The 27,363-nt window shown below is 38.3% G+C and overlaps 3 protein-coding genes across 6 annotated transcripts; 1 reads left to right on the plus strand and 2 right to left on the minus strand.

Annotated features, from left to right (window-relative positions):
• Positions 1 to 2,188: 2,188 nt before the first annotated feature.
• Positions 2,189 to 13,112, minus strand: pou6f1 (POU class 6 homeobox 1). 3 transcript variants are annotated; one of them, XM_082519763.1, is made up of 11 exons: positions 12,218 to 12,557; positions 11,827 to 11,919; positions 10,704 to 10,896; positions 10,410 to 10,546; positions 9,629 to 9,854; positions 7,973 to 8,232; positions 7,758 to 7,886; positions 6,806 to 7,039; positions 6,529 to 6,664; positions 6,277 to 6,445; positions 2,189 to 4,789 (listed from the first exon to the last, which is right to left on the minus strand). In XM_082519763.1, the coding sequence occupies exons 1-11, from the start codon at positions 12,332 to 12,334 to the stop codon at positions 4,444 to 4,446; spliced, it is 2,040 nt and encodes a 679-aa protein (XP_082375889.1). In that variant the 5' UTR covers positions 12,335 to 12,557; the 3' UTR covers positions 2,189 to 4,443. The 3 variants fall into 3 exon arrangements, with proteins under 3 accessions (XP_082375889.1, XP_082375890.1, XP_082375891.1); XM_082519765.1 differs by lacking the exon at positions 12,218 to 12,557 and adding an exon at positions 12,588 to 13,112 and having other exon boundaries at positions 2,191 to 4,789; XM_082519764.1 differs by lacking the exons at positions 11,827 to 11,919; positions 12,218 to 12,557 and adding an exon at positions 11,234 to 11,816.
• A 1,802-nt stretch (positions 13,113 to 14,914) lies between these two features.
• dazap2 (DAZ associated protein 2) lies at positions 14,915 to 19,942 on the plus strand. The gene is made up of 4 exons (XM_082519766.1): positions 14,915 to 15,066; positions 16,550 to 16,668; positions 16,768 to 17,016; positions 17,118 to 19,942. The coding sequence occupies exons 1-4, from the start codon at positions 15,054 to 15,056 to the stop codon at positions 17,244 to 17,246; spliced, it is 510 nt and encodes a 169-aa protein (XP_082375892.1). The 5' UTR covers positions 14,915 to 15,053; the 3' UTR covers positions 17,247 to 19,942.
• Positions 19,943 to 21,242: 1,300 nt separating this feature from the next.
• On the minus strand, positions 21,243 to 25,915 carry LOC309696459 (uncharacterized protein). 2 transcript variants are annotated; one of them, XM_082517702.1, is made up of 6 exons: positions 25,653 to 25,915; positions 25,253 to 25,287; positions 24,233 to 24,292; positions 24,026 to 24,085; positions 22,161 to 22,208; positions 21,243 to 22,059 (listed from the first exon to the last, which is right to left on the minus strand). In XM_082517702.1, exons 2-6 carry the CDS (start codon positions 25,257 to 25,259, stop codon positions 21,887 to 21,889), a joined length of 348 nt encoding a protein of 115 aa, XP_082373828.1. In that variant the 5' UTR covers positions 25,260 to 25,287; positions 25,653 to 25,915; the 3' UTR covers positions 21,243 to 21,886. The 2 variants fall into 2 exon arrangements, with proteins under 2 accessions (XP_082373828.1, XP_082373829.1); XM_082517703.1 differs by lacking the exon at positions 25,653 to 25,915 and adding an exon at positions 25,406 to 25,640.
• Between the last annotated feature and the right edge of the window lie 1,448 nt (positions 25,916 to 27,363).

Consider the following 27,363-nt stretch of genomic DNA (forward strand, 5'->3'; position numbering starts at 1 on the left):
GCAAACACCGTTGTGACTCATTACCGCCACCCTCCGCTGAGGTCATGGCTGAAATAACCAATGACTGTTGCTTATAACGTGTCAGTGACGACAAATAATGCTTTTCTTCTTTTACTTTTTTCGGCAGCTCCCTTTACTGGGGCATTTTCCTTAAAATAAACCATATACAACAACCAGAATAAAACATAATGTCATTTACCACACAAGACCATTCCACTCAGCTGGATTCCTAAATGACAAATATCCACAGGGCATTTCATCCATCTTTATGGTCTAAAGATTTTCCTTTCACCAAGAATCTGTTTAATTACCATAGCACTGTCATAAAAGACCTGATTTAATCCAATGGCTTGTGTAGTTTTCTTTAATTTAAAGCATACAACACACATTATCAATTGAAAAGATGCTGGCAAATTGTTATCCAACAAACCATAAATTAGAGATTTATAATTCAGGTGGAATCTTACACCAAAGTCCCACATTGTTATCCTGAACTCTGAAACAGTCCAATAAAATATGCTGTTGTGATTCCTCTTCACTGCAAATATGGCACTATAGCACGCTTTTTAGCTGTCACATAACAACTCCAAGGCAAAGTAGCTGTCACCAGAAGTTTTCTGAGAGAGATCAACCACCTCCTCCACTCATCTCTCATCTCCTTGGATATCCTTTTGTTTTTAATTTTTTTGAGCTCTGCAGGATACCCATCACAAGTTTTTGTTTCTTTTTTTTTTCTCCATATTTAAAATCACTCACCAAATTAAAAATCATTTTACTTGACCAACCACACCAATAAATTCTGTCACAAAATCCCCAAGGATCCTTTTCTACTATGCGCCTCATTTCTTTTTCCATAAAGAAAGGTCTCCAACCAAGCAAGCTTTAAAACAAAAATCATTAATTAATAATTAATTAAACTAATCAACAAAATTATTTTTAAAAGCGGGAATAAAGGTGGTCACATTCAGTTTGTCAACCTGTCCAACACAGCAAGAATATGTTTATTGAGGCTGTGAACAAAACCTTCACAGAGAATTAAGCTTCTATTGTAACATGTAATCTAAACTTCCTAAATTTTGCCCTTTGTTCATAGCATCCATGTTATACCCAAAAAACTAAAATGAATACATAAACTGATAGACTGTAACATCTACTTTAACTATCCATTTTCTGTTGTTCAGTCTGTGTCACAGGGATCCAAAGAAAACCTTTTTAAAAAATTGTATATCTCTGTTGAAAAGTACATTTCATCGTTCACATTCAGCTACCTAGAAAGAATATGCACTGCTGAAAAAAATAAGGGAACGCGTCATTTTCACAGTATAACACAAATTCAGTTACATTTCAGCCATATAAGTCTGTCCAGAGAGTAAAAACCACTGTGAATCAATTTCACCAAAAGAAAGTCACAACAGGTCCTCTGGAAAAACAACAACAAACCAACTCCCCAGAAAATAAATAGTTTAACAGGTGATCTGACCAGTGTCCTCACTGATTTTGGTCTAATTTTGCTTTTTGTCAGTGTCCTGTAGGTATTGTCTTGTTTCTGCAGCCTATTCAAGTTACACAGGTAGTCCAGCTCCTTTAGGATGACACAGCCATCTGTACCACCATAGGAAAGTTTGTTGTTTCCCATCATAGTCTGAAGAGTGTGGAGGACATAGCTGGAAATGGGCCACTTCACAAGGACAGCTCAGGGCTGAATAAGCACATCAACCCAGCAGCAGGACTGGTATCTGTTCCTTTGGGTGAGGGGGAACAGGAGGAGAACTGCCAGAGCCCTACAAAATGACCTCTAGCAGGGTACTAAGATGTATTTTTCTAAGCAAACTGTCAAAAACACACTGAGTATGGCACAGAGGCCCAATATCCTTCAGTGAGAACCTGTGCTATCAGCCTAGCACCATGCAGCTTAACTGGCATTCACTCGAGAACATCAAAACTCGCAGGTCCGCCACTGGTGCCCTGTTGTTGTTATAATTTAGAGCAAATTCACACTGACCACATGTAATACACATAATAAAGGCTGGAGACACTGTACTGAATGTCATGAACTGTGGTATCAGGATGAAATCCTCAGGCCCACTGTCAGACCTTTTGCTGGTGGAGTGGGCCCCGGGCTCCTTCGGGTACAGGACAATGCTCAGCCTTCTGTGACCAGAGTGTGTGGGCAATTCTTGGAAGATGACTGGCCCACAATGTATATTAATAAAGGCACTCTTTTTCTCCTTTTTTGAGTCATGTATATCAGCAGACAACAATCAGTAAGTAATAAAGATGGGTTTATTTATTTGACAAAAAAAATTATATATATAAAAAAAAAACACAACAGCTTCCAATTTTCTTTTTCCCTTATCCTCCAAAAACACAAAGCTTTATGTTTGTTGTTGAATCAAATTAATATAACTTTCATATTATTAATCTAATTTATCTTATTGGACAACTTATATTAATCAATATGATATATTGCCTTCCCTTTTTGATCACCAAGGAAAACAAAACCTTTGTAATATTTATTACTTTATGGTTAGGTACATGTCCACCGCAACAAAGGCCTTCATACCGTCATTCAAAAGGTAAATATTAGCTGGAACATAAAATGTATTATTCGTTTCACAAACTCATAACAGAATAATAATAGCCTTTATACTTTGCAGTATTTGACATTTTATCTGCATAAAAAGGAAGAGAATCTTAATAATAGATGTTGCTTGTCAGGTTGATGGCTGCACTGTTGCAAGTACTGCTACATTTTGCAAAGCTTCCTACTGTTCAAGCACATTAAAAAGCAAAGAGAATTCTTTCAAAATCAAAACTGAAACCTTGACGGTAGATTAACCATTCATAACCCTTCACTGTCACTAAAGTGCAAAGAATCCTTGAAACATCGGTACAGAAGGCGCCAACTGTTTTTCTTTGTTTTCTTCCAATCAGAAAGTAGCTTTATACTGCATGTGCAAAGTGTTCACAAAGCGCTTAGGCTGAATATCATAACGCACCAAACCACAAACTGCTTTCCTTCACTGAACAGTTAATTACACACTTTTTTTTTTAAATTTACTTAATCAATTTGATTGACATTAGGCTTATTAAGAGTGCCCAAAAATGCTACTAATGTTTCAAACGGCATGACACCGCTTTAAATCGACTTCATAATAGACCAATTAAGCTCCCATTTTCCAAATATACTTAATCAAACTCAAGATGAAAAATGTAACAGTCAAAGCAATGAGCAAAGAGAAAGCAAAAGACACTCAGAGTAATATGAGCACCTAAAAGCCGAATGAAAAAAAGAGTAAAGAAAAAAAAGTTTAAAAATAGGTCAGACGATCGTGAATTCACATAGAAATGTTATGAGCATTTGCACAATCAGTTAGTCACAAACAAACAAAGCGTCACGAAAAAAAAGATGTTTACACTTGTGGCACCATAGATGACTGCTATAATACTAGTTTGATAACTTAACTTGTTACCCATGGACATGGAGCAGCGTCACACACTTCACACAGGTGCAAAAAAGAAAAAAGAAAAAAAAAACTTACATCCATTAAAGACAGCATGAGCACAGATTTTAAGCTCACCTTTATGATGAGCAACTAAATATATCAAAGTTATGATTGTCCCAAAACACAATCAGGAGTCTGTAACTTTTAGGGCTTATTGGACCTAATAAATCTGATGAAATTAATGTTAATATAGTCTGTAAAGTCTTATAGAAAAAGAAGCTACTTTCAGCCTCTCCTTTACTCACAGGAGGTCACCTAAGCAAGTAGCTCCACGTGTTTGATTTGGATTTTTTATGCTGGATGCCCTCCCGATGCAACCCCAAAGAGATCTGTGTGTCCTCCTTGTGAGGACTCCGGATCTTTCTCCTGTTAGGCAAAATGTGTAAACCACTACTCTGCAGAGTCCTATGTCAGTCAGTCAACATTGCATTTATGTTCGCAGAGCTGCTCATGCAGGACAAATACTTTCTGGATATAAATTAATGCAGCTAGAAATTTCACATTATCCATTCTGACCCAAGCATATTCGTATTCAAACATCAAGCCATTGTCGCAGCGTGACATACATGTAACTAAACTCAATGTGACTTAATACATAACCACTTAACATAAGTCAGAGGGATAGCCTATAAAACCACTTGTATAAAAGTTCATGAACTGTTTTAAATATAACATGTTAATATCACTGTATAAGGTAAGAGGACCATGCAGTTTGACTTAGTATGCACCACACAAAAGTAGTGTAAACAAGTAGAACACAATTATACTTCAGTTTTAGCACTCTTTCAAAAGATCTTTGTAATTTCTTAATTTTCTCAAAAAGTTGCTATTCTTTCAGTCATATTTACAACACAATTCACTTCTGTGCTGCTGAATTACATGTTCAAATTCCCAAAAGGATAAAAGATCGGTTAGAAAATCTCCCAGAATGAGGTCACTACTGAACCTGGAAAACGTTGATCTTGCTTGTGTTTTTCAGTGTCTGTCTCCGGTTGCAGAACCATACACGCACAACCTCTCGGTCATAGTTTAGCTCTCTTGCAATCTCTGTAATCTCCTGTCCTGTTGGCAGAGCATTCTTCTCAAAGTAGGAGTTGAGTACTTCTATTGCCTGAGGTGTGAAACTAGTACGCCTCTTGCGTTTTTTGGAAGGTTCCCCACCGACAAACTCCATCAGATTTTGCTGGCCTTTCTGGTTCCAGTGCTCGGCTTCAGCCAGCCACTTTTCCAACACAGGCTTTAGTTTCTGAGCGCTTTTAGGGGTGATATCCAGCTTTTCAAACCTGCAAAAGAAAAGAAAGTTCAATCTGAACTTTTTCAGAGGGATTAGGGATGCAAGAAATGGCTCAGACATTATCTGAATGTGCATGCACAAACAAACCACTAAACTGCACATCCCCAAACTAATTAGTATCTCCAAATTAGAGGCCCTAACATGCATTGCCATTATTTCTCAGTGGGATATATATGTAAGCCTGATGATATGATACAGTAACATTTCAAAGACATTTGGCTGGTTTCAAATGAAAATAAATGGAGCCATCATCATTAATTATGTATTATATCAACCCCCTGCAACCCATCTGCTGTTATTGAGAATGTTAATTTTTATCCAATACACAAATTAATTACTGTGATCATCACATCAGTAATGGGAATACGTGGTATGTTACGCAGCTCCACGGTAAACCTGGATGCATGCTTAATGAGCTGTGCATAAGTCCAATTTATGCACAAACAGACCTGTGCCGAAGCAAATGGACAAGTATAATTCAGTTACCTGTAATAATGGCTTTAAGATTTGCAGGGTGTTTGTAGGTTTGTTTTTATTCATGTCACATTGGAGCGGTTAATGTTGCTGTGTGAATGATCCCTGTCATTGATTCAGCAGTGATATAAGGTGAAATAAAGTATTTTTACAGTACTCTACAGGGGTAAAATCCAGAGGTAATATATTTGAGGACAAATTAACAAAAGACTTAAAAGCCCTGGAGACAAATTTATGTTTAGGATTATGCCGACTGCAAGCCGAAAAGCCATTACTCAAACATGGCAGAAGAAAGAGTTGTAACTGACGCTGAGAACTGAATAAATGTAATGCATAATATACTGTGTACCTCTTAGCGAAGCTGGCTATTTATTGCAGACTGCAACCAGACAAATTTACTAGGTTCTTGATAACCTTGGTTGACTATATGTACAGTAGTGTTAAATCTACCCTCATTTTTTTATATTTTGTTAGTAAAATGGAAGAGAGGTCCATAAATTAATATAAACATGTGCAAACAGACAATACGGGTGTAAAAAGAAAACCAAGAAAAATGAGTGTGAGTTGTAACGTTGTAATGTCCTGTTCTATTATATCAGAATATAATAGATATATCAGACTGCAGGACTCTCCATTAATATAATTAGTTTTCCTTATTTATATAACAATAATTATAATACCAAATTATTATTACTATTGTTTTTCTTATTTAATGACTGTTGAAAAGCGCGTTGACAGATATACTTGCAACTTTCTAAACAATAAAGTGTGAGCATATATATTAAAAGAAAACTGCTTGTATGTAGTTAGAATATCAGGACAAATTTTACTAAGTGTCTTTGCTTTTCCCTTGTAGTTACATTTTCATTTCTTTTACATAAAAGACAGATGAGTGAGCTGCATAAAATGAAGGCTGCAGATGAATTACAATCACAAGAATTACAAAAAAGTAGAAGAAAAAAAGCATCTGCGTGGAGAGCAACAAAAACAGGAGGGTAATACCTGCAAATGGCAGACTGGCTGTAAGCTGGACCTTCAGTTGCAGTGAGAGCCTGCCCTACTTGTGTCTGAGTAAGCCCCAAGGACAGCCGACGGATCTTGAAATTCTTGGCAAACTCTCGAATTTCCTCCAGATTAATGCCCTCCTCTGTGCTGACTGCCTGCTGGGGTTCTACAATTCAGAAGAATCTGGTTAAAAATATCTACTTACTTAAAACAGATCAGTGGCTGGGAAGGAGAAGCAGGTGTACATACTGCTGACAAGCTGGCCCACTTTTGCTGTGTCTCCACAGGTGATGGGAACTGAGGGAGAGAGTGTGGTGGCGGTCTTTAGTACAGTTGGCTGTGGGGCAATGACAACCGGTGACTGGGTGACAGTTGTTACTGAAGCCTGGGAGGATTTTTAATAAAAATAATTGTTAGATTCAATGTGTTATAATCCAATTTTACAAAAACAAATCCCCAATATTTAAATGTTCAACAATATTTTAATTTGTCATAACCTCAAGCAGTACTTTTTGTTATTTCCTACCTGTGTGCAAGGTTTGGTAAGTGTTGGAGGAGCTGTGGTTTTAGGCAGAACTGCTGCAGAAGTTGCGACTGCAGCAGGACCATTCCCTACAGTGGCAATGATTTGTCCCTGTGTGTTAAAAAGCAGCTGTGGGGCCACAGTCTGGACCTGGAGACCCTGGAGCGGAAGCGTGGGAGTTGCAGCTCCTCCAGCCAGAGAGGCTGGATTCACTAAAAGTGGGAGTGTCCCTATGACCTAAAAACATTGTTAAAAATGAAATCCAAACAAACATTTAAATATAAACTTCTCAGCTGATTTTCACTTAAATCCGCTTTTAGGACATTCAGTATCCTGATATGCTCGTGTTTTTGCTACTGGGGAATAAGTACATCCTATTAGAGGTTCTGTCACAGAAGCCTTGTATTTTTCAATATTAAACACTACACAAGTCCAAAAGGCTGCAATAATGGTGGGAGTGAGTAATGAAACTATTTAGAGGTCAAGCAGTTTCAGTTGAAATTGTCTGATGCTCTACTGCCTTGAAATAGCACTGTGAACTAATGTAAACTGGAGGCTGGATGCAATTTTTCCATAACAGACATGCATGAAAACAATATAATTGTCTTTGGAATGATTATAGTTCACTATGCATCATTTTAAAAGTTTTGCAAAAGTGTGAGCCACATTAAGTAAGTAAACAACACTGTCTTCCAATCCCTTATTTGTCTCATTTCTCTTTTTAATGGCGTCCAATATGTGCTCTAGTCTGCGTTTTGTCTAGCTCCTACTGCAAGGACAATGGTGTTGCTGCCAGGATTGCTTTCATTTTATTAAAGGCATTTTCCTGTTAGCTGAAACAATCAAGTAGAGAGAAGAAAGGCGGGTAACAGGATGAGAACAGGACAAGGTCATTACTCAAATCTAAGCTCACTGACATAATATTATTACAGCAGCAGTATTTTATGGCACTCACCTGGCCCTGGGCATTTGTGATGATCTGACTGGTGATTCCAGCCATGCTGGACATGGCACTGTTAATGATGGGAGTGGATGTAAGGGAACTGAGGAACTGTGGTTGCGCTCCCAAGGAAGCAGCATTGATCTAGGCACAAAGATCATAACATGTTCATTGTGTATTTGAAAGATGACAAATGAAGAATGGTATGAACAGAGGAAGAGATTTCTTACAATAGCGGGGTTAATGGAGAGTCCTGCAGTCTGAAGTGCTGCCACTGACAAGTTGGACGGAGAGATGGTGTTGGTGGCAGTGGTCGTCTGGGCTGTTCCCACCTGAGCAACAGAAATCTGTGCACCGGTTACCTGCGGTGCCTGAGGTGTCACCTGCTGCATGGCTGCTTGCACCTGCTGAATGGGTGCTGACTGAGACTGGAACACCGCCTGTGCATTGGCTTGCAGCTGAGGCTGGACTGAGTTCAGGACAGTTGCAGCTGAGAAAGATATTATGCAACATTCTAATGTTCTGCAATGAAGTTTAGATAGATAGATAGATAGATAGATAGATAGATAGATAGATAGATAGATAGATAGATAGATAGATAGATAGATAGATAGATAGATAGATAGATAGATAGATAGATAGATAGATAGATAGATAGATAGATAGATAGATAGATAGATAGATAGATTACCAACAGTATAACAAGTAAGTTTGTGGAATTTCTGCCCACCTATATTCCATGATTATGTGCAAGGGGTATAACTGCAAAGATTGACAACCACAGCAGCTCAGCACAAAGTTGTAGACAAGGTAAAGTTACAGTGTGCTGAAGCAAATAGTCAATAAAGGCAGCCAGCTCTTTGCTGACTCAGTAACTGAAGAACTCCAAACTTCCTCTGACATTAACATCAGCATAGAAACTGTGCACTTGGAGCATCCATGGCAGGTAGTGCAGTACTTTTTTACATATACAGTATGTTGTCAAGTCTACAGCTATACTAGCAGCTCTGTGTACTTAGTACAGTCCGATGTAGCAGCTAGTAATGGAAAGTCAAGCCAATGCAAAATTGCCTTTAAATCTGCAGTCTTTCTAGTGGTCAACAGAGGGCGACTGTGCTTGCAAAAATTAGTGTAGTTGCATAGGATTTTATGGGAAAACAGCCCTGTCATGATCTATGGCCTTGATTTAGACTTTCCTGATAAGTTTATCACCAGATACAAGTCTGTCTGAACACAGCAAGATTATCATTTTATAGATGACGTTCCAAAATAGAGTCAAAAAGGAGGATAGAGCAAAGTATGCTTAACTGTATCACTGACAAGTAGTTAACCAATGAGCATGCAGTTTCCACTGGTTTGCATCTTATCTGTATTTGTGATGACTACTTTAAAAAAAAAGCTAAGCTTGAGGAAAAGAAAACTTTCAGCTTGATACTTCACAATGACACTACTTGGGTTAATTGTTTAGTGTTTACCACACCAATTTATAATAGCTGATGGAAAATCTGACCTGAAACATCAATTACACATTTACAAGTATAATAGGAGGACATAGATGTTTATGCCGTTTAGACAGTTTACTTCATCAGATATATTAACTTAGTAATTTCGTTTTATTTCATTCAAAGAGGCTGAAATCACAGTATAGGTCATTACAGAGCATATTTCATTGAGCTGAAACTCAACAATTCCCTTTAAGCAAGCACTATTATTCTCATATCACAATCAAATGTACAAAAGGTCATAAGATTCAATAAAAAAAGCTGGTGAAGATAATGATGTCTGCATTTGTTGTTGAATTTTTTAATTGTAATCTTGTCAACACAAATGCAGACATATTGAAGATATAGGAGGTCAAATAAAAGCAGGCATTCACGTTGTTTTACCTTGAAAGCCAGCAAATGGCAGTTTGAGGAGACTTCCAGCTGGGTTAGCCGCTGTGAAACCAGGGAGAGTAGCTACATTGGTGGTAGGAAGAGTGAGAACAGCCAAACCGCCCTGGCCACCGATGGCACCTGGCATGCTGAGAGGAATGAGCAGCGGCTGACCCAGTGACCCCGTCTGTGCCATCATACCAGTCATCAGAGTGGCCAGACTTTCCTGGGTCAGCACCTAGTGAAAAAAATTCCATCAACATTTATGCCTGCGAGGTATTCAATGTGCTTTCAGTGGACTATTTTGTCTCCTTATTATTTTTAATGTTGTGTTTTTACACAGTGAAACTAAATAGTCATACTTCGGTTACTGTGTGTGGACTGAAAACTCCACTATTAAGCTTTTTTTTTAAAAAAAAGCATGTTAGGGGTTTTACTTTTGACTGCTGAAATTGCTGAAAATGTTGTGCTAATAGCCTCAGGCTATGTGTTCAGCAACTTGGATTAAACTGCTCATCCTTTTTACTTTCACAGTGCACAATGGCATCGGTATACAACCTCACTAAATCACCTACAATGATTTTTTTTAATGTAATAATACTGACACTTGGCTCTCTGGTGCATTCGTTTTCTACAAGAATAATATGTAAAATGAGAAAAATCCAAATGGCTTTCCCACCCACTCTGAGCTCTTTCTACCGACCTTTAAAATCAGACAGCAAAACTACTTTGTTTCTCAGATGGTTAAATATGAATATGAGGTGCAGTGTGTGTGCATCTCAAAAAGTCAGACCTGTGGACAGCCTTGCACAGTGATGGGCATGGCGGCCTGGTGCTGGGGCAGAGACACGCTGATGGGAACAGCAGGGGTCAGAGTTTGGACCGTAGGAGCTGGAGGCTCCACAGACACCACCTGCTGCTCACCCAGCACTGCAGGAGCACAGCCAGAGTTGGTTATTAATTACATTTTAAGTTGTTGATTTTTTTTTTAAATCACACAGATGTTATTAGGAATTCACTACAAGTCTGGATATATGAGAAGTGAGTTCTCTGCTATCCAGCATTATCAAGGATGACAATGATTTACCTACACCACCCCCTGTGCTCTGGGGCACTGTGGGGCTGTCCTGGGTGCTGCTGGCATCAGGTTGCTCTCCAGCTTCAGCCACGCCCTCATCAGTTTTGCATTCGCTCTTCCCATCAGCTGCTGAAGAGGCTGAAGACGCATCGACTTCTACTTCTAGCACTCGAATGGTTTCATGGCCAGACATCACAATGACCTGCACAGCGATCAGGATTTTAATCTAAGAGGACTCAAATGCAAAGAAGGCCTCTGCTTTTCTTTGAGTTTGTATTAAAAATGTAATAAAATAGTTATGTGCAATTATTTTATGAAACAACAGGAGATAATTCTCATCTGACCTAGCACCAGAGGGGTGTAAAACAAAAATTCTGTAAATTCAGTATTTCTCCACCTTGTCAATTCCCTCTGGAAGAACTTAGCTGATGACTCATGGTATGCAATAATGACAGACCTAGTGGAGGGGCAGCAAGACAACCTGGGCTGGAGGACAAGGTGCAGAGAGACAATGCAGGAAGAGAGAGGAGGATGCATACCTGGTTGTCTTTGGCAGGGAATTTCAAAGTGCAGGATTTAAATGGCTGAAAAAAGACTTCTGCAGTCAGACAGTGAATGGCTAAGGAGAACAGAGAAGCCGAGCACATGTTAGGACAAAATGAACCAAACAAAAAAACAAAACAAAAAAAAGAGACATAAATGAAAAGAGCATGAGTACACATAAACAATGATAAGAGCATCAGCCAACAAGCAGTTCAAGCAATGCTTTCTTAAAGGTTGCCTTTGTGCTTCTGTGAAGAGCATTGCTTTTGTTTGCTGACTATGTCTAGACACAATGTTACTAGAGAGAGAAAAACCACAATTAATTATTAAGCATGGCAATTCAAAGACTGTTTCCAACACAAGCATAGGTATTATTAGTCTATAAAACACAAAAGTGCATCGGGATCTCAGTGGTCTGCTGTGTGACTGTTAATCATTCCATTATGAAGTGGCACGATGGCGCATGGAGGGTGACAGGAGCAAACAGCAGCAAACAAGTCGAAGGCAAAGTTATGTTTAGTTAAGCTCACTGCAAGAGTAGGTTGGGAAGGGGGGGTCCACTTCTCCCTAACAAACACATGAGTGTTACCTGCTCATTGACAGTAAGTGGGGCATCTTTGGCAGGCAGATCCTGGGAGTTCATGGCTTGCTGCACCACCACAATCACTGTCTTCCTGGCATTCTGGGTTAACAAAAAAGAAAAAAAAAAGTGATTTAAAAAATGTAGAACCATTTTAGAAATTAAAATATGTATCAAGTTTCCCGGATAAGCCCACAGTGTCTGCACTTTAATGACAAACCCAGCTTAAACAGAACCAAATGCAGAGGACAGGGTTTTTTCTTTCTTTTCAATTCATTGCTATTATAGTCATTGCACGAGTAGACTATTTGAAAGGGGCCTGTAAACAGGCCATACTGTTTTGCACTTAAGCAGCAGAAAACGTGATCAAACACGCTGGTCGTGGACGTTAAGTGGTTACCCGTCCACCACGGATCACAAAAAGACTCGAGACGGTGCGTTTCCTGCTGCAATGCCCCGTTAGATATGAGGATCTGTCAAAAACTTCAGCGGGTGTTGATGGGCTCCCCACCCCCATCCTGGCCAATAAAAGTCTCGCCGCGTCGGCCACTTTTGAGGACAAGCAGCAAGCACGGAGCACATGCGACGGAAATCATCTCGATCCGTGCCAAGAGACCGAATATTATGTATTTCCCTCTCTTTATCATAAATATATAAATTATGCTAATTACGAACATTGCATATTAACCAAAACTCATTTCCTCTCGCCATTTCGCTGCTATGCGCGAAGCGCAAGCCAGAATACGGTCCGGTTATTATATTCAACTTACCGCGTATATGCAGCTTATTTTCTGTAATCCCCGGCTCTTAAAAAGGTCCTTGTCACAGTTTGTTTCAGTCACACATAATTAAAAATTCATCTCAGCTCCCAGACAGGCGCTGTGACTGCACACAAAAGAGGTATTTGCATTGATAAGGAGGCTTGCAATGTTAGGATCTCCTGTCTCTTAATATTTAATGACGATGCCCTTTCTGCAACAGTTCAGATAATCAAAAATCCTTGAGGTGTCTCACAGAATCCTATTTGAGCTGTAAAGTCGGACAAAATTGCTACAAAATTGGCCTTTTGCACTACGTCATGAACATAATTTATGCAAGAAAAAATCTTGCATTGAAAAATGTCTGCCTCGACTTCAGAGGTGCCATGGTTCTCTTAAAGGGGAAGTAGCGCACACAAAGACGAGCAATGGAGACGCTTTCATGAAACACTGTGCCGATACGTTTCAATTTCCCAACACCGCTGTTTGTCTGTAATATCACGATATTCGCATCGTTTTTGCGTTTATGTGAACGAGAATTAAATTATTTAATATAGCAGAAATAATTATGGAGACTTGTGGGCTCTCTTCTTAAAATGACGTAGATATGTTTTTTGTGGTTGCTTTATATGTGTTTCTCACTGGATTAAAACATTTCTGACTGATGATTGTCATAGCATATTTTTTAAATTGGAAGATAATATATAACCTTTGATCATGGTGTAGACAGTCGTGCTATTTTGAATAATCCCGTGTTAATTCTGAATGTGATACATAAGGAATGAATGTGTAGTTCTGAGATCAAAGGTCATCATTTAGTTGATGAATAAATTAGTTGACTCACACAAAACTAACCATTTTAATAATGTAAATTTTTAGGTAACCCATCAGGATAAACAAATGCCGAAAATTTATATTTTTTATCGGCTTGGTTTGCCATCCCAATGATTTTCGGGAGTTTTACTGACTGAGATTAATTGTATACATACACACATACTCAGAAGGCTAATCGGGACAGAGTGGAGACACCTGGGGAAAACAAGCTAAGGGTGCAGATAATCAAGATCACTAGACAGGGGAGGAAATAAAACTTAAAATAATACCTAAAAGACAACTAAATATAAAAGTAAAACAGGATATAACTGATAAGAGTTAATTAGTAAGCAAGTTTTAGTAAACACTCTACACAAGACAGCTTGTGTAGAGTGTTTCATGTTTATGAGCTATTCATGTTCATAAACATGAACATGAATAATGTTCATGTTTATGAACATGAATAGCTGAAATGACCTTAACATAATTGATTTATTAATTTTTGTTGATTTGTTGATGTCTTTATCTGGACCAAATTGTATATGAGGATGCTGTATAGGATGTGCAAGAGTATATTAAGGACACACAAGAAAATAGCAATGATGGTGTTATAATATTGTATATTTCTGTTATATTTTACTGGCCCTAAAGTACATATGTCAAACCCAAGGTCCAGGGCCCTTTGCAAATTGTGCCCAGCAATAAATGTAGATTAACCTGCATAAATGTCTATGTCCATATATTTTCTTATTAGAAGGCAGTTTACATGTGGTACATGTGAACTTCCCAAAGATTAGATTTATTTTTATTATTGTTGTGATTGATTAAACGATATAAAAAGGAGGTAAATAGCATGAAATTCTGCTGATTTTTTTGAGGCCTTCATGCGGACCGAATTGTGTTTGATATTACTGTATGGGACATGCACCAGCATTATCCAGGATAATTTTATGGTAGGATTGATTGTATGGCAAGAGTGACTGATGGGTTCAAGGTCAGGGTAGGATTACATCAGGGATGTATCAGGAAAAATGGTTCATGTGTTTAACTACCTTGAGTCAACTATCCAAAACAATGCAGTGCAGTGCAGAGGTGAAGAAAAGAGTGCAGGTAGGGTGGAGTGGGTGGTTTGTAAGCTGCCAAGCAGGAGGAAAAGAGGAAGACCACAGCGGAGAGTCATAGATGTAGTGAAGTAGGACATTCAGAGGGTTGGTGTAACAGAGGTGGATGGCAGGGACATGGTGAGATGGGGGCAGATAAGGTGGTGTCCAGCTCGTACATCGAGTATCCCGAAGATGAAAAAGAAAAAGAAGCAACTAGGTATGCATGACCCTTGATGTGAGCCCAACTTTATCAGTGTGGGCGTTATTAAAAGTAAATTTGACGCCCTCTGCCTTAAAACCAAGACAATCATTTTTCCTTCCAGCTGGCGGCTAACCTCTGCTCCATTTTTACCAGTAGGGGGCGCGGGCGTGCACGTAAAACCGTGCGTGCAACCGCAGATAGATAGAGAACGGGTGACGTCACCACTTCCACAACAACAAGAAGCTGAAAAACAAGGAAGTGGACGATTGTGTGAAGCCGTGACCTGAACTAAGGCCGTGAGAAGATACGCAGAGCTCCGTTTAACCTGATATTCTTCAGCTTCTGAATTATAACACGACAATGAACAACAAAGGTATTTCTCCAGACCTCGTTTAGGTAATTAGTCAGCTGTTCGCTATACGACGCTGACGTGATTAACTAGAGACGAAGAGCTGCCGTTATGGCTTTCCGAAGCGGACTTCACGTTTAGCCACGTACATAACAATAACCCGACGCTTCCTGGGTAACAGTGTGGCTCCTACTCTGAACCAAGGCGGCTATATTGTTAGTAGTGAAGCTGTTTACAGTGAAATCTTACATTTACTGTCTCTCTATATTCGTATACCATTAGTGGGCAGGTCACATGTTTTCTAGGTAGCTAATATCTCTGTAGACAGGCACATTTTAAAGGCACAGCTGACATGACTCTTTCCTTCTCTTTTGTAGGACCCATCATATAAATATAATCGTGAGGCTCATTTTAGTAATATTTGTTTTCTTTTGTTGACAATTTACGTATTATATCCTCATATATTATTTGACTATTTTATTTAAACACATTTCTTTTGTCCCCAGTTTCGTTCGTATCTGTACATTTTAACTCTTTAGCTTTTTGATGGTTATGATTGTAGTTGACTAAAAAGATGTATCGGCCATCTGTATCGAGGAAATAATATGTAATTGTGTAATTTAAGAGGAGAACGATATCGACATTGGGGATAGGAGGATTTCTTTTTTTTTTCTTTGTCCGGAAAAGTTACAAAAATAACAACAACGATAAAAGCAAAATAAATGAATAAATTCCAGTCAGACAGGTTTTTATTTTCCGTGTCTGCGTTTGTATTGGCCTAGAGTTTCACAACAGACATACATAAAGTATTTTTAATTTGCCTATTATTGCCTTAGTTACAGTTTCGGTTTAAGAAGAGCAGTAAGTATGAAAAAAAAATATCCACCAGTCACACTTGTTAAGTTAAAACTGGAGAAGTGCAGTTCTTACTTTTAAATATTATTTTGCATATCAGAATTAATTAATTCCCTATTGATTTACTAATTGATCACTTGTAGTGTCCCCCCCCCCCCCCCTTTTTTTTTAAATGGCGTTATTTTTTTTCTTTTCTTATAATAGTAATAATAAAACAAATTTTACTTAACATAACTTGTGTAGCCAAGAAACCCTGAATCTTATTTTTTTATATATTCATTTTTCTCCTGTGTACTGTGAGTTGTTATAATCTTCTCCCGAAGAAACAGTTTGTTGGGGGTTTGTTTTGTTTTTTGTGGTTTTCTGTGATTATGAATATGTAACTATTGGGGGAAAAAATATATTTGGGGAAGTTTACATCTTACTAATAGGCTCTCAGGAGCCATCTTCAAGTTCACTGGACAATGGACATTGACCCCATAAGCAAAATTGAATGTGTTGCATTCCTCTATTGTCCACATTTAAACAAAATGACATTTTTATTACAGTAGAAAATGTATTAATACCACTAGGCACGACAGAGGAATGTTTGGTCCCTAAGAGTTTTGTTCTTTCTTAATTATTTCCTTTAATGTAAAATCTTTTATTGCAGGTTCATATCCACAGCAGGCTGTGTACCCTCAGCAGAGCACTGCACCTGTATACCCTCCTGCTATGCAAATGTCTCCTCAGGCACCTCCTTACACAGACACACCACCTGCATATTCTGAGGTAACCAATCCGTATTTAAGTCAAATGATGAGCAGAGTTAAAACTCGCACTTACATTTATAAACAAAAGAAAAATCTGTTTTGTTCTCTGTGTCTCCAGATATACCAGCCCAGATATGTGCTTCCACCTCAGGTGCCTGGTCAGGTGCCTCAGATGTCCTCTCCCTATCCTGGTGCTCAGGTGTATATGCCCATGCAGCCACATATGCCAGTTGGGCCAGTGGGCCAGAATGTCCCCATGGCTTATTATCCAATGGGAGCAGTCTACCCGCATGGTTCAACTGTGATGGTGGAGAGCGGCTATGATGCTGGTGCTCGCTTCACAGCCGGCAGCAGTGTTTCCATCCCAGTGAGTGTCCATCCCAAGAAGTCCTATCCACCTTAGATGAGATGCACTTTAAAATGAGGAACTCTTTAACTGTGTTTGTGCTTGTTTCTTTCCTTTGCTAGCCCCCACCTCCTGGACACCCCCCTAATGCCGCTCAGCTGGCTGCCATGCAAGGTGCCAATGTTGTAATGACACAGCGCAAGAATAACTTCTTCCTGGGTGGATCCAGTGGAGGTTATACCATCTGGTAACAGCAGCTCCTTCATGCCTAAACCATGTCCCCATCCCAGATGATGCCCCAGTTCTTCCCCATCCCATATGCCTCCCTCTTCAGGCTGCTTGGCCATGCCACAATACTGATATCACCTAACGGAATGTAATATTTTAGAGCCCTTGTGAAAGGTACAGTACTCCACTTCTGACCTAGAGATGAAATGATAAACTCCATTGCCTGAAGAGGACAAGTGAAAATTGTAATGTTACAGAATCCATTCCATAGTTCTTCATTGGGTCTAACCTTTTTGGTCATTCCAGATCTGACCTCTTTCAGGCATCTTTATTTGTCAACAAGATCTTCTCTTCTTTGATTGAATGGTCGCAAATTACACTGAGATGTTCTTGTACTCCTGTAAAAATACTTTAATGAAATATTGAAATATCAGACCCGCATAAATATAGTTTAGCTGCTTTATGGTGAAAGTGAAACGCAGTTACAAAGTTGCAGTAAAAAAGAAAAAAAACATCCACTTGTCTTTTTTTGAAACTTTTAGTGTAGTTCAATTAATAGGTGTCTAGTAGTTCCATGTAAGTACCAGTATGATTATGAGAAATTACATCTCAACTATTTAAAAAAAAAAAAAAAAAAAAGGAAGAAAAAAAAAGTCAGCATCCTGGATGCTTTTAGCTAGAAATGTCTTGTCTTTTGCACAGTATCCAAAATACCACGGAAAATTTGTTGCACAGTGAACTTTCTGAGAGATTGTTCTATTTAAATCACATGTAAATTAAAGAAATTAAAGCAAAAAGAATAAAAAAAATCAAAAGATTTACTGCAATATGAAAGTGGTTTACTGTACCTTGTTGGGCAACTTGTAGATGAACATAGTCAAGTGCCAAAGAGCACTGGGGATAGCCCTAAATTTAAGCAAATTAACTTCAGTAAACTTAAAGGAAAGAAAAATTAAAGTAAATCCAAATAGAAAGATGGTTGGGAAGGGGTGGTTGGTGTAACATTTTAGCTTTTTTGTCTCCTGTTTCTATTTCACAGTCGGATACCCAGAGTTTATACACTAAATGTTTTATTGTACAGATTTAAACTACTTTTCATTATTTCCTTTTCACGCAGTATATCTTAGATCATCAAGTATTTATTCTCCACAGAAAAATGTCACCTTTTATGATAGCGTTCATTTCTAGGTAACATTTTCAGCAAAGTTACTGAGACTTATATTTCAGTGTTTCTTTACTTTTCCACATTTAAGTGACTTACGCAAGTAGTTAGGCTAATAAATTTGTTAGTATAACCAATGAGCTGGTTGTACCAAAGATCTGGTCTACAATGCACTTATGTTTGGTTATGACGTCATATTTGAAATGTCACAATTTAAAAGCAAACTTTTCCTTGGACAAGAATTTGTGACACTGTTGGCCATTGGAACCTTTGGTCTGATGTGACTGCAATTGTTAGTTAATGTGGGTAAACTGCATCTTTGAGTTGCTGCATACTTTTGCACCTTTGCTATGTACAAGTTAGATTAAAATACTTTTTATCTGAAATGCACTGCTAAGCAAAACGGAGGAGTTGCAGACAAGGGGCTTTTTTTTTTTTTTTTAAATCAGTTTTCATGCTTTTAAGAAAGCTGTGATGTTTTGGGGATTTTTATTTTATTTTTTTTTGTGTGGTTGGGTTTTTGTTTTTGTTTTTTAGCACTTTTCACATTTTAAAATTCATCCAGTCTAAACAATTTTGAAACTTTTGACATGTCACATTGTTCAGTTGCCTGCACGTGTATGCAAACCTTTTGCAAAGAGGCTAAATGACTGTCGGCATAATGTTTAATTTCCAGGATTTTTAAAAAGAAAAAAATTTAATGCTGTTTAAACTCGTTTCCTTAGGGTCGTTACATCTTACATAATCTGGCAAACTGAAAGAAGACTGCTAAACATAGGCAAGTTGCCTGTATGGATACCATCAGCTAATATTTGTAGACTTGTTCATTTGTGTCAAGCGTCAATGTGTCACTGGGTATCCGACATAGCATATCAAGTTTTAACAGCTGTGGCCGCCAGAAAACAAAACCTGTTTTCTTGTCAACCAACATTTAGTGTTTTCAAGTGTTATTTAAGTCAGAAGAATCATCTGTCTGGAAACCTGCATCACTCTTCTAATAAACCTCTCCTCCGCAGCTCATACATAAAGCTGCAGCACCAGATGTGACAGTCATCTCCATGTCCATTTATTTACCCGCTCATGCTGTCATTTCATACAGCTTCATTGGAAAAGGAGGCCACAGCTATCAAAACTTAGAAACTGTACAAACGTTATCTTTTTTTCCCATCTATGCTCTGATTGTTTGTAAAGCAGCATAACAGTGGCTTTGTCCCAGCAATATGAAGTACTGTAATTTACAGCTGACCAGTAGATGCTATGCCAACCACAGCCAGCAAAAGGAGCACTCTTTGTTGAAGGATTATGGACATTTATAGTTCAGGGATTCTCTTTACAATATTTTCTAAAATAGATGTATGTACTAAAGTGATGTGATGGACTTTGGTACACATTCTATCTTTTAAGATTACTAAAGGAGATGAGTGTCACTACAGTTTGCTGAGACATGTCAAAGATGGAATACTTTGAAAAAAGAACTTAGGTGCACTTAACTTTTTTATACTAAACTTAAAATTTAAAATGTAAGTTTAGAATAAAGGTTATTTTGGAAATTTGAAACATAGCGAAGTCTTCCTTTTGTGCATCAGTCACTCCATTTTCTGAATCGAAGCAGGCTAACCAGAGTATTCCAGATGTTCTTCTCCCCGCAACATTTTTCACTTCATCTTCAGAGATCCTAACACGTTCCCAGATCAGGTGAGATGTATTTTCTCTCTAGTGTATTATGGGTCTCCTACCAGCTGGACGTACCAGGAAATCCTCCAAAGCAAGGTGCCCAGGAAGCATCCAATTAGGTGTTGCGATCAACTCGCTCCTCTAGTATAAGTTTGGATGTCTGAGCTTCTGATCTTATGTCCAGGACCAGGCACCCTGCATAGGATATTTGATTCAGCCATGTGTCCACAACCTCATTCCTTCTTTTGATACCCAGAGCTAATGGCCATAGGCTCAGCTGTCCTCACCATAATGGTATGGCGTACTACCTGCATTACTGCTGATGCTGCACTGATCCACCTGTCCATCTCATGCTCCATTTTACATTACACACTAACAAGATCCCAGAATACTTAAACTCCCAAACCAAAATGAAGCAAATCCACTGCTTTCAGTTCATTGTTCTTACACATTTATGATGCATTACAACATCAGGCCAATTATTTCTGTACTGTCCTATAAGAATGGAAAATATTGCGATTCTGGTTATTGTAAATTAAGAAATACGTCTGTGAAGGTTCTAAAGTCATCCAGGTCATCGTCGGCTAAGAAGCTTAGGAAGAAAAGTGTCTGGACTTCTTTAAGTTGCTTGAAAACGTTTCACCTCTCATCCAAGAAGCTTCTTCAATTCTAGGGTCAAATGGTGGCGAGTCCCAGATTTAAGCCCTATGGGAGTGTTCCCCCAACAGGGACATGGAGCCCTGTTGATCCTCTTCCTAATCAAACGATGCAAGATGTGAAAACGGGTGTAGGTCACAATCAGCCAAGGTAAGGTTTCGGGTGAACCCGCTGTGAAACCTAGCCCCACCCTATCATGTGATTTCCTGAGGTCAAAAGGCCCAGGATGTGAGTGGGCGTTAAGGCGTCTGGGAAGGGATGTTAAAACTGGATTACAGGTGGCAGACAGTGTCGTAAACCACCCTCTCTGTTCAAAGATGGTCGCTCACAGTGGACATAGATGGCTTGTAAATTAAGGAATTTCTTTCCTGACTAAACAGCATAACAACATATTGGTTTGAGCAGGTTTTACATTACATTGGATGTAGCCAAGTGTACCTATTCAGTCTAATGTGCAGTGTGCTAGTGCATTGTCTGCAATGTCAGCAGCAATGCATTAAAACATTCACACACTGTCACACGGTAATAAAACTCGTCCAAAAACAAGTTTAATTGACTTCCACATTTATCATAAATAAGGAAGTAACCAGCAACCATTTCAGGTATACAAAACACAACCAAGAACAAGAAATATTGTGTAGCTGTCCTGTTCTATTGAAAGATAACCACTTTCTTTGACCAGCTTATAATAAAAGAATTGCATAAAAAAGTATTTCTTAAAAGCAAATGAATATGAAAGTAACAGCCCATAATAGCACCAGAAATCATCTTAAACATAGTTTGAGAAAAGTACGGTAACTAACTGAAATGGCAAATAAAGAGAAATTTAAATGTGGATGATAAATATTACATTCAAGGCGCTTGACTGTTTTGCATTTACTGATCATGTAACTATGTTGTGCTTAGCTCTGCTAACCTGTGCACAACTTCAGCTTTCACCTCCTTCAGCCAATCAACATTCACCCTCACAGTGGTACTCTTTTCTTTGGTTTCACTTGCATTTTTAAAGAAAAATATCTTCAACAAGGTGTTTTTTTTCTCTGCACAGTGTGCTGCCAGTAACGGGTTTCCCTCAAAACACACACGCAAGGAAATAGTTTTCCTTCTTATCACACTTCCACAGATCATTTTCTTAAGCTCAACTAACTCGCTATAAGTCTTCCACCAGGTTCATATAAAGTATTCCTTCTTTTCGGGTGCAGGCTTGTTATTGTCCTCTTCATCAGGGTCCTCTCCTGGAGCCAGCTCCCCTGTCGTCCTGTAGTCCCCTCTGTTGTGGTACAGATACCGGCAGAGCACAAAGCTCAAAGCAGCTAGTGTCAGCAGAATGAGAATAACAACAACTGTGGGGGGGAAAGGCAGGTTTAGAAGACACTTTGAACTGCAGCAAAAAAAAAAAAAGAAGAAGAAGAAATAAATCTCAAGATAAAGTGCAAACAGTTACCTGCAATAACTGCAGAGTCTGAACTTGTGGGAGCAACTGTTGTTAACACTGAGGGAAAGAAAATAGAACATTTAAAAAGAGTTTACCAAATACTCTGAAAATCAAATGTACAATAGTAAATACCAAAATAAATACAATTCAACAAATTAATGCTACTAAAGGAATAAAAGTACAACAGAAATACACAAAACTTGAAAAAAAGGATAAACAAATGCTTAAAGAAGTGTTATAAAAAGCTGCCACACAAAGTCTACAAAAATGTATTTTCAGAAGTGATCTAAGGACCCCTAAAGCACCATCAAAAAAAAAAATAAAAATAAGCAAGTATGTAATAAGTTACATCTGCTTTCATTTCTAAGGTTTTACGAATCAGTACATGAAACACTATGTAGTCCTTACAAGATCTTTAAAAACAACCTGTGAAGAACAACACATGACATGTTACACCGTGTCAGCATTTAGCATAAACTGAGCCAAAATGCAGAAGCAGTATTCATCGGTTTGTGGAACAAACTTTGGCAACAATAAGCAATTATTTTTTATTTCACTGTCATTATCTCACTTTTGGCACAGTGTTGCTTCAGTTCAGTGTTGGGGGTCTCTTAGGGTCCCACCATAGCGTTTCATTTGGGTCGAGGTCTGGACTTTGACTGGGCCACTGCAACACCTTGAATCTTTTCTCTTTCAGCTATTTCTTTTGTAGATTTGCTCCTGTGCTTAGGATTATTGTCCTGTCGCATGGCCCATTTTTGGCCAAACTTTAGCTGTCGGACAGATGGGCCCAGATCCTGTGGCTGTGTAACAAAACCAAATCATCACCCCCTCCACCACCGTGCTTTACAGCTGGTATGAGGTGTTTGTGCTGATATACTGTGTTTAGTTTTCACCAAACACGGTGCTCTGCATTATGGTCAAACATACTCAGCGTGGTCTTGTCTATCTAGAAGGACACCATTTCAAAATGATATGGGGTTTGTTGAGAACTTTGCAAACCTAAGCTTTGCTGCCATGTTTGTTTAGAGAAAAAAGGCTTTCTCCTGGCAAAACTTTCAAAGAAGTCATACTTGTTCAGTCTTTTTCTAATTGTACTTTCATTAACTTTAGGGTGCTAACTGGAGCTTGTAGAATCTGGTTTGTTTTCTGTAGGTTTTCTAATCATTGCACAGTATGACGGTGAATTTGGTGGGATGTCAACTCCTGAGAAGATTGGCAGCTCTCCCCACACACTTGCACACACACCTGAATGCTCCAGACAGCAAGCTACCAAAGCATACGTGTTTATATACGTGTCTAGACTTGCTGATGAGCAGTTCATTAAGCTGCATTGTCTTCATCAATTTTGGAACAGCCAGTAAAGCCATATTGGAGGACCTAAGGTCCAGAACTGGCTAATGCAGAGTAAAATCTTCTATGCATTTTGGGACCAATAACAGACATATGTTAAAAAGGATCAGTAAAATCCTAAAACCAATTCTAAAGTATACAGAGAGCCCAGGAGATTTTTTTTCCCCCTTCGGTTTTGAGAGAGTGGATTTTTATTTGAAAGAAGCAGAATTGGACAGCTTTTTTTTATGTGTTGTTTAAAGGTTGGGAGGGATTCAAACTGCAATAATTTCACGCTGAAGGCATCAAATTAGCAGACAAGGAACCTAGGGCACTTTCAAAATGATTTGTACTACTGAACAGTTCGATTCTTGATTTTGAAGTATTTCGTTGAAGAAAAAAGTCACACAACAAGAGCTAAGTAGACGTGCATCACCAGGATATACTTCTACTTTGAGTAAATGTTGTCATTTGTAATGCTGTGGGTTCAGAAAGAGACAACCAGTAAAGGAAAACATAAAACAAAAAGCTTTCGAGCATACCCTGAATGGTAGTGGATTCTGTTTGTGTGGGAAGTGATTCAACAAGTGCCACATCTGGGGCTGAAAATAAATGGGGGAAGAAAAAAAAATATAAACATTATTTATTAAAATAAGAAAAACTATAACTAAAGGTCACAATATCAGAACATTTGTTGGTTGTGTCTAAGCAAAGTAAAAACAATCGTAGTGAAAGACAAATGTACTTACACACTTTAATGCTTTTATATGTGGTGGTAAAGGCTGTTGTCAAATTCTCGCTATCTGTATCTGGAAGATAAAAAAAGCATGTTAAAAATGTCACAGCGCTCTATCTTCAGCTCCCAGTCTACTGAGAGTGGCTTGTGTAACACCACAGCTGCTGGCTGAGGAGGGAATATTCACTGTTGAGACACAGTAATCTGATTATTATTAAGGGCTGGGACTGAAACAAACCTGTCCAACTCCTATTTTTCTGAATAGCTGTGATGCAATGGTATTAGTCAGAGCACGGAAAAGAGAAACACGTTACTAGTAACTGTAATATAAAAACTCAGAGCTGCAATAATCACAGATTTAACAGAAACAGCAAAAGCGCCATCGCTTTGGGCCCCCTTTTTTTTTTTCTTTCCGAGCTTTGCATTGCAGCAAATTTAAATTTTGTGGTTAAAGCAAGACAAATAAAGATGTCATTTTGGGTTCTATGTTATTACAGACTTATAGGCAGCTTTAATCAATAAAAGTTTATAGTACTTGTGAGAATGGTCAGTAATAAAAACATAAAAAAGACATATATGGATTTTTATATCTTGTAAAAAAGAAAATACAAAGAAACTATTAAATGCAGCTTTACTATATAGTTATTTCAATAATATTTTCACATTTAAAGAAGACTTTTTAAATTCCCATTACACATGGTTTGTTTCATTCAACAAGTCAAAACTGAACACAAAGAATTTACAATATAGTGTAATATAAGACCAGGAAAAGGAAAGCAATCTTGTATTTACATAATAGCTGCCAACTAACTTTCACTGAAGTGATCGGTTAATCGACCAGAGTGGAAGCTCTACGATGGTTAAGTTGAAATGTTAGCCAACAAGAACTACTCGAGTAAAAGTAGATTGAAACTTTACTTCTCCAAAACGCAACAATATATCAAACTGTCAGATGACACCTGTAACAAAACAGGAAGAAAACAATAAAAGGCTATATAGTACAAAAAGAAAAGAAAAAAAAGATAGAGCTTACGATTCATGGTTGGTTATTGTTCTCACCGGTTATACCTGAAAGAAAAACACAAACTGTAAAAACAGACAACGAGCTCATGGTGATTTCCGCTCAGAGCTTTTCCAACATGTTGATGTGAATCTGTCACACATGTTTTCTCAAACCGGTCAACACCTCGTTCCTCGGCTTTGTTACCAACGCGTTTCGCAGCCCAGCTGTCTTTTTTTTATCACGGTCAACCATCTGACTGTTTTTTAAGGAGCCCTCAACTGAAAATGTACTTGTTTGGTACAAATCCACCTAAAGCCCGGGGCAAAAACCGACGAGTGAGTAACACACACTTCCAGAAGAAGTTTTTACACTTCTCAAACTCGAGCTGATCAATCAGGCATTGTTCATCGCAGCTGTTGAGTGAGCTTACCTGTCTGGGCGCAGCGCAGCGGAGGAGCGCGTCACAAAACCGGACAAATTCACTGAGTTTCCCCCCCTCCTGGGAGAGCTTTTATGGTGGAGAAAACTAACGCCCACTGCCTTTTTTAAGTCTGGTAATCTAACCGGCGTGCGGCTCTGGTAAGGGGTCTGAATCTGCGTCTGTTGAATACAGTTAACTAGTCACAGTTTTCCTTCCAGCACTCGTGAGTCATAAAGCACACGCGCTTAGTTTCCGCCTCCCCTCCCTTTCCTCCATGTCAAAGATCGTCTCTCATCAAGATGTATCACTTCCACCACGAACCCCTTTAATAAGGGTAAACCGATGATAATGATGACTAATTACTATGGTTTAATAATAATTACTTATGCAATGGGTTACATATGTCATTAGTTATGAATTATATACAGCATAGTTTTGTGTATGGTGTCACAGATGACAAGATATTTGGTTTAGTGTACGCGTTAACTCGTGGTATTTGAACGTAAACCACAATCCTTTGCTAACCCAACCAAAGAGTAAGTGAAAACAGAGTCAACAGTGAGTAGGAAAGGACACAAACCAGCTCTCCAGGTTTACGTGTTTGATTTGCAGCTTCAGTCGCCTCCCCACCGGCCTACTTCACACTCCTTGCAAACAAGATTTATGAGCATTACTTTCAACTTAATAGCTAGCCACGCCTGTAATGTTTATGGCTCTTTATGTTTATGGTATGTATTAATCATTTACAAAGACTTTATAAATGACACACTATGACATTATCAAGTGTTTTAACTTTGCAGACAGTGTTCTAGTACATAGCCAACAATCAGAAAATAACTAATAGTTGAAATAAATTTAACTATTTCATTATTACAATGGTATTATAAACTATTACCTGTTGAAATACATTTGGGTCATTATTATTAGTAGTAGTAGTATTAGTAGTAGTATTATTTAACATTGTTTTAATTCTTAAAGAATGCCAGAACATACATCGATTAAGTGAAGTAAAAAAAAAAAATTCTTATGACAACATGTACTCTAAAAATATTTTACTAATCCTGAACATAATTTTACTTGTGACAAAGATGGCCCTGGTTAGCTGGCCCTAGTGTAGAAATCTATGTAATAAAGAATCCTAGTTATGTCTGGGGTTCTTTATTACATAGGTGTAGGTGTATCTCCTTAAAGCAATTTTATTTTACATTATGCATAAATATGGGGGGCTGAGTCATGACAGATTATTTAAATATGTGACAAAGTTCACATTGTTTGCACATACAGCAGGAACAATCTTAAGCTGAAATAGCCAGATTGAAAACCTCTGTAGATGTAGTTGCGCTTGGTAAGCGTTCTTACACGTAAGCATTCATTTGTCATGTGTAACGGTCACCAGTAAAATCCAGTAAGTAAGTTAGCAGCTGTCTAACTGAAAACAAAACTGCTTGTCGTTCCACATCAAGAAGTGAGACACACATTGGGCTCAGATGACCACAAGAAATTTCAGGAAGCTGTCCCTTCATGTTGTTTCGTTATAATAAAAGAAACATAAGCTAAAACGTGTGTATATATAATCAAACCTTTCCAATACTGTCTAATCAATTATGTTATTTCACAGATAATTTGTCATGACAGTCAAATCATTAAGCAAGCAATGTTGTATACATCTGATGAGTACTGAAGTCCAGGCTGAGTGAGCGCTCACCATTTTCCACCCCAT

The sequence above is a fragment of the Aulonocara stuartgranti genome (genome assembly GCF_965226115.1).
Source record: "Aulonocara stuartgranti genome assembly, chromosome: 20".
NCBI classification, from domain to species: Eukaryota; Metazoa; Chordata; class Actinopteri; order Cichliformes; family Cichlidae; genus Aulonocara; species Aulonocara stuartgranti.

Excerpts from the sequence above, each read along its gene's own strand:
- pou6f1 (XM_082519763.1), bottom strand. The coding sequence starts at position 12,334 with ATGGGGGTGGGGAGCCCATCAACACCCGCTGAAGTTTTTGACAGATCC. Across the intron at positions 10,897-11,826 it reads CACTTACTGTCAATGAGCAG|GTCATTGTGATGTCTGGCCA; the intron begins GTAACACTCATG and ends ATCGCTGTGCAG. Across the intron at positions 6,446-6,528 it reads AGTGGGCCAGCTTGTCAGCA|AACCCCAGCAGGCAGTCAGC; the intron begins GTATGTACACCT and ends TCTGAATTGTAG.
- dazap2 (XM_082519766.1), top strand. Across the intron at positions 16,669-16,767 it reads CACCACCTGCATATTCTGAG|ATATACCAGCCCAGATATGT; the intron begins GTAACCAATCCG and ends CTGTGTCTCCAG. Across the intron at positions 17,017-17,117 it reads GCAGCAGTGTTTCCATCCCA|CCCCCACCTCCTGGACACCC; the intron begins GTGAGTGTCCAT and ends TTCCTTTGCTAG.
- LOC309696459 (XM_082517702.1), bottom strand. Across the intron at positions 24,086-24,232 it reads ATATAAAAGCATTAAAGTGT|CCCCAGATGTGGCACTTGTT; the intron begins GTAAGTACATTT and ends ATTTATTTTCAG. Across the intron at positions 22,209-24,025 it reads AGAATCCACTACCATTCAGG|TGTTAACAACAGTTGCTCCC; the intron begins GTATGCTCGAAA and ends TCTTTCCCTCAG.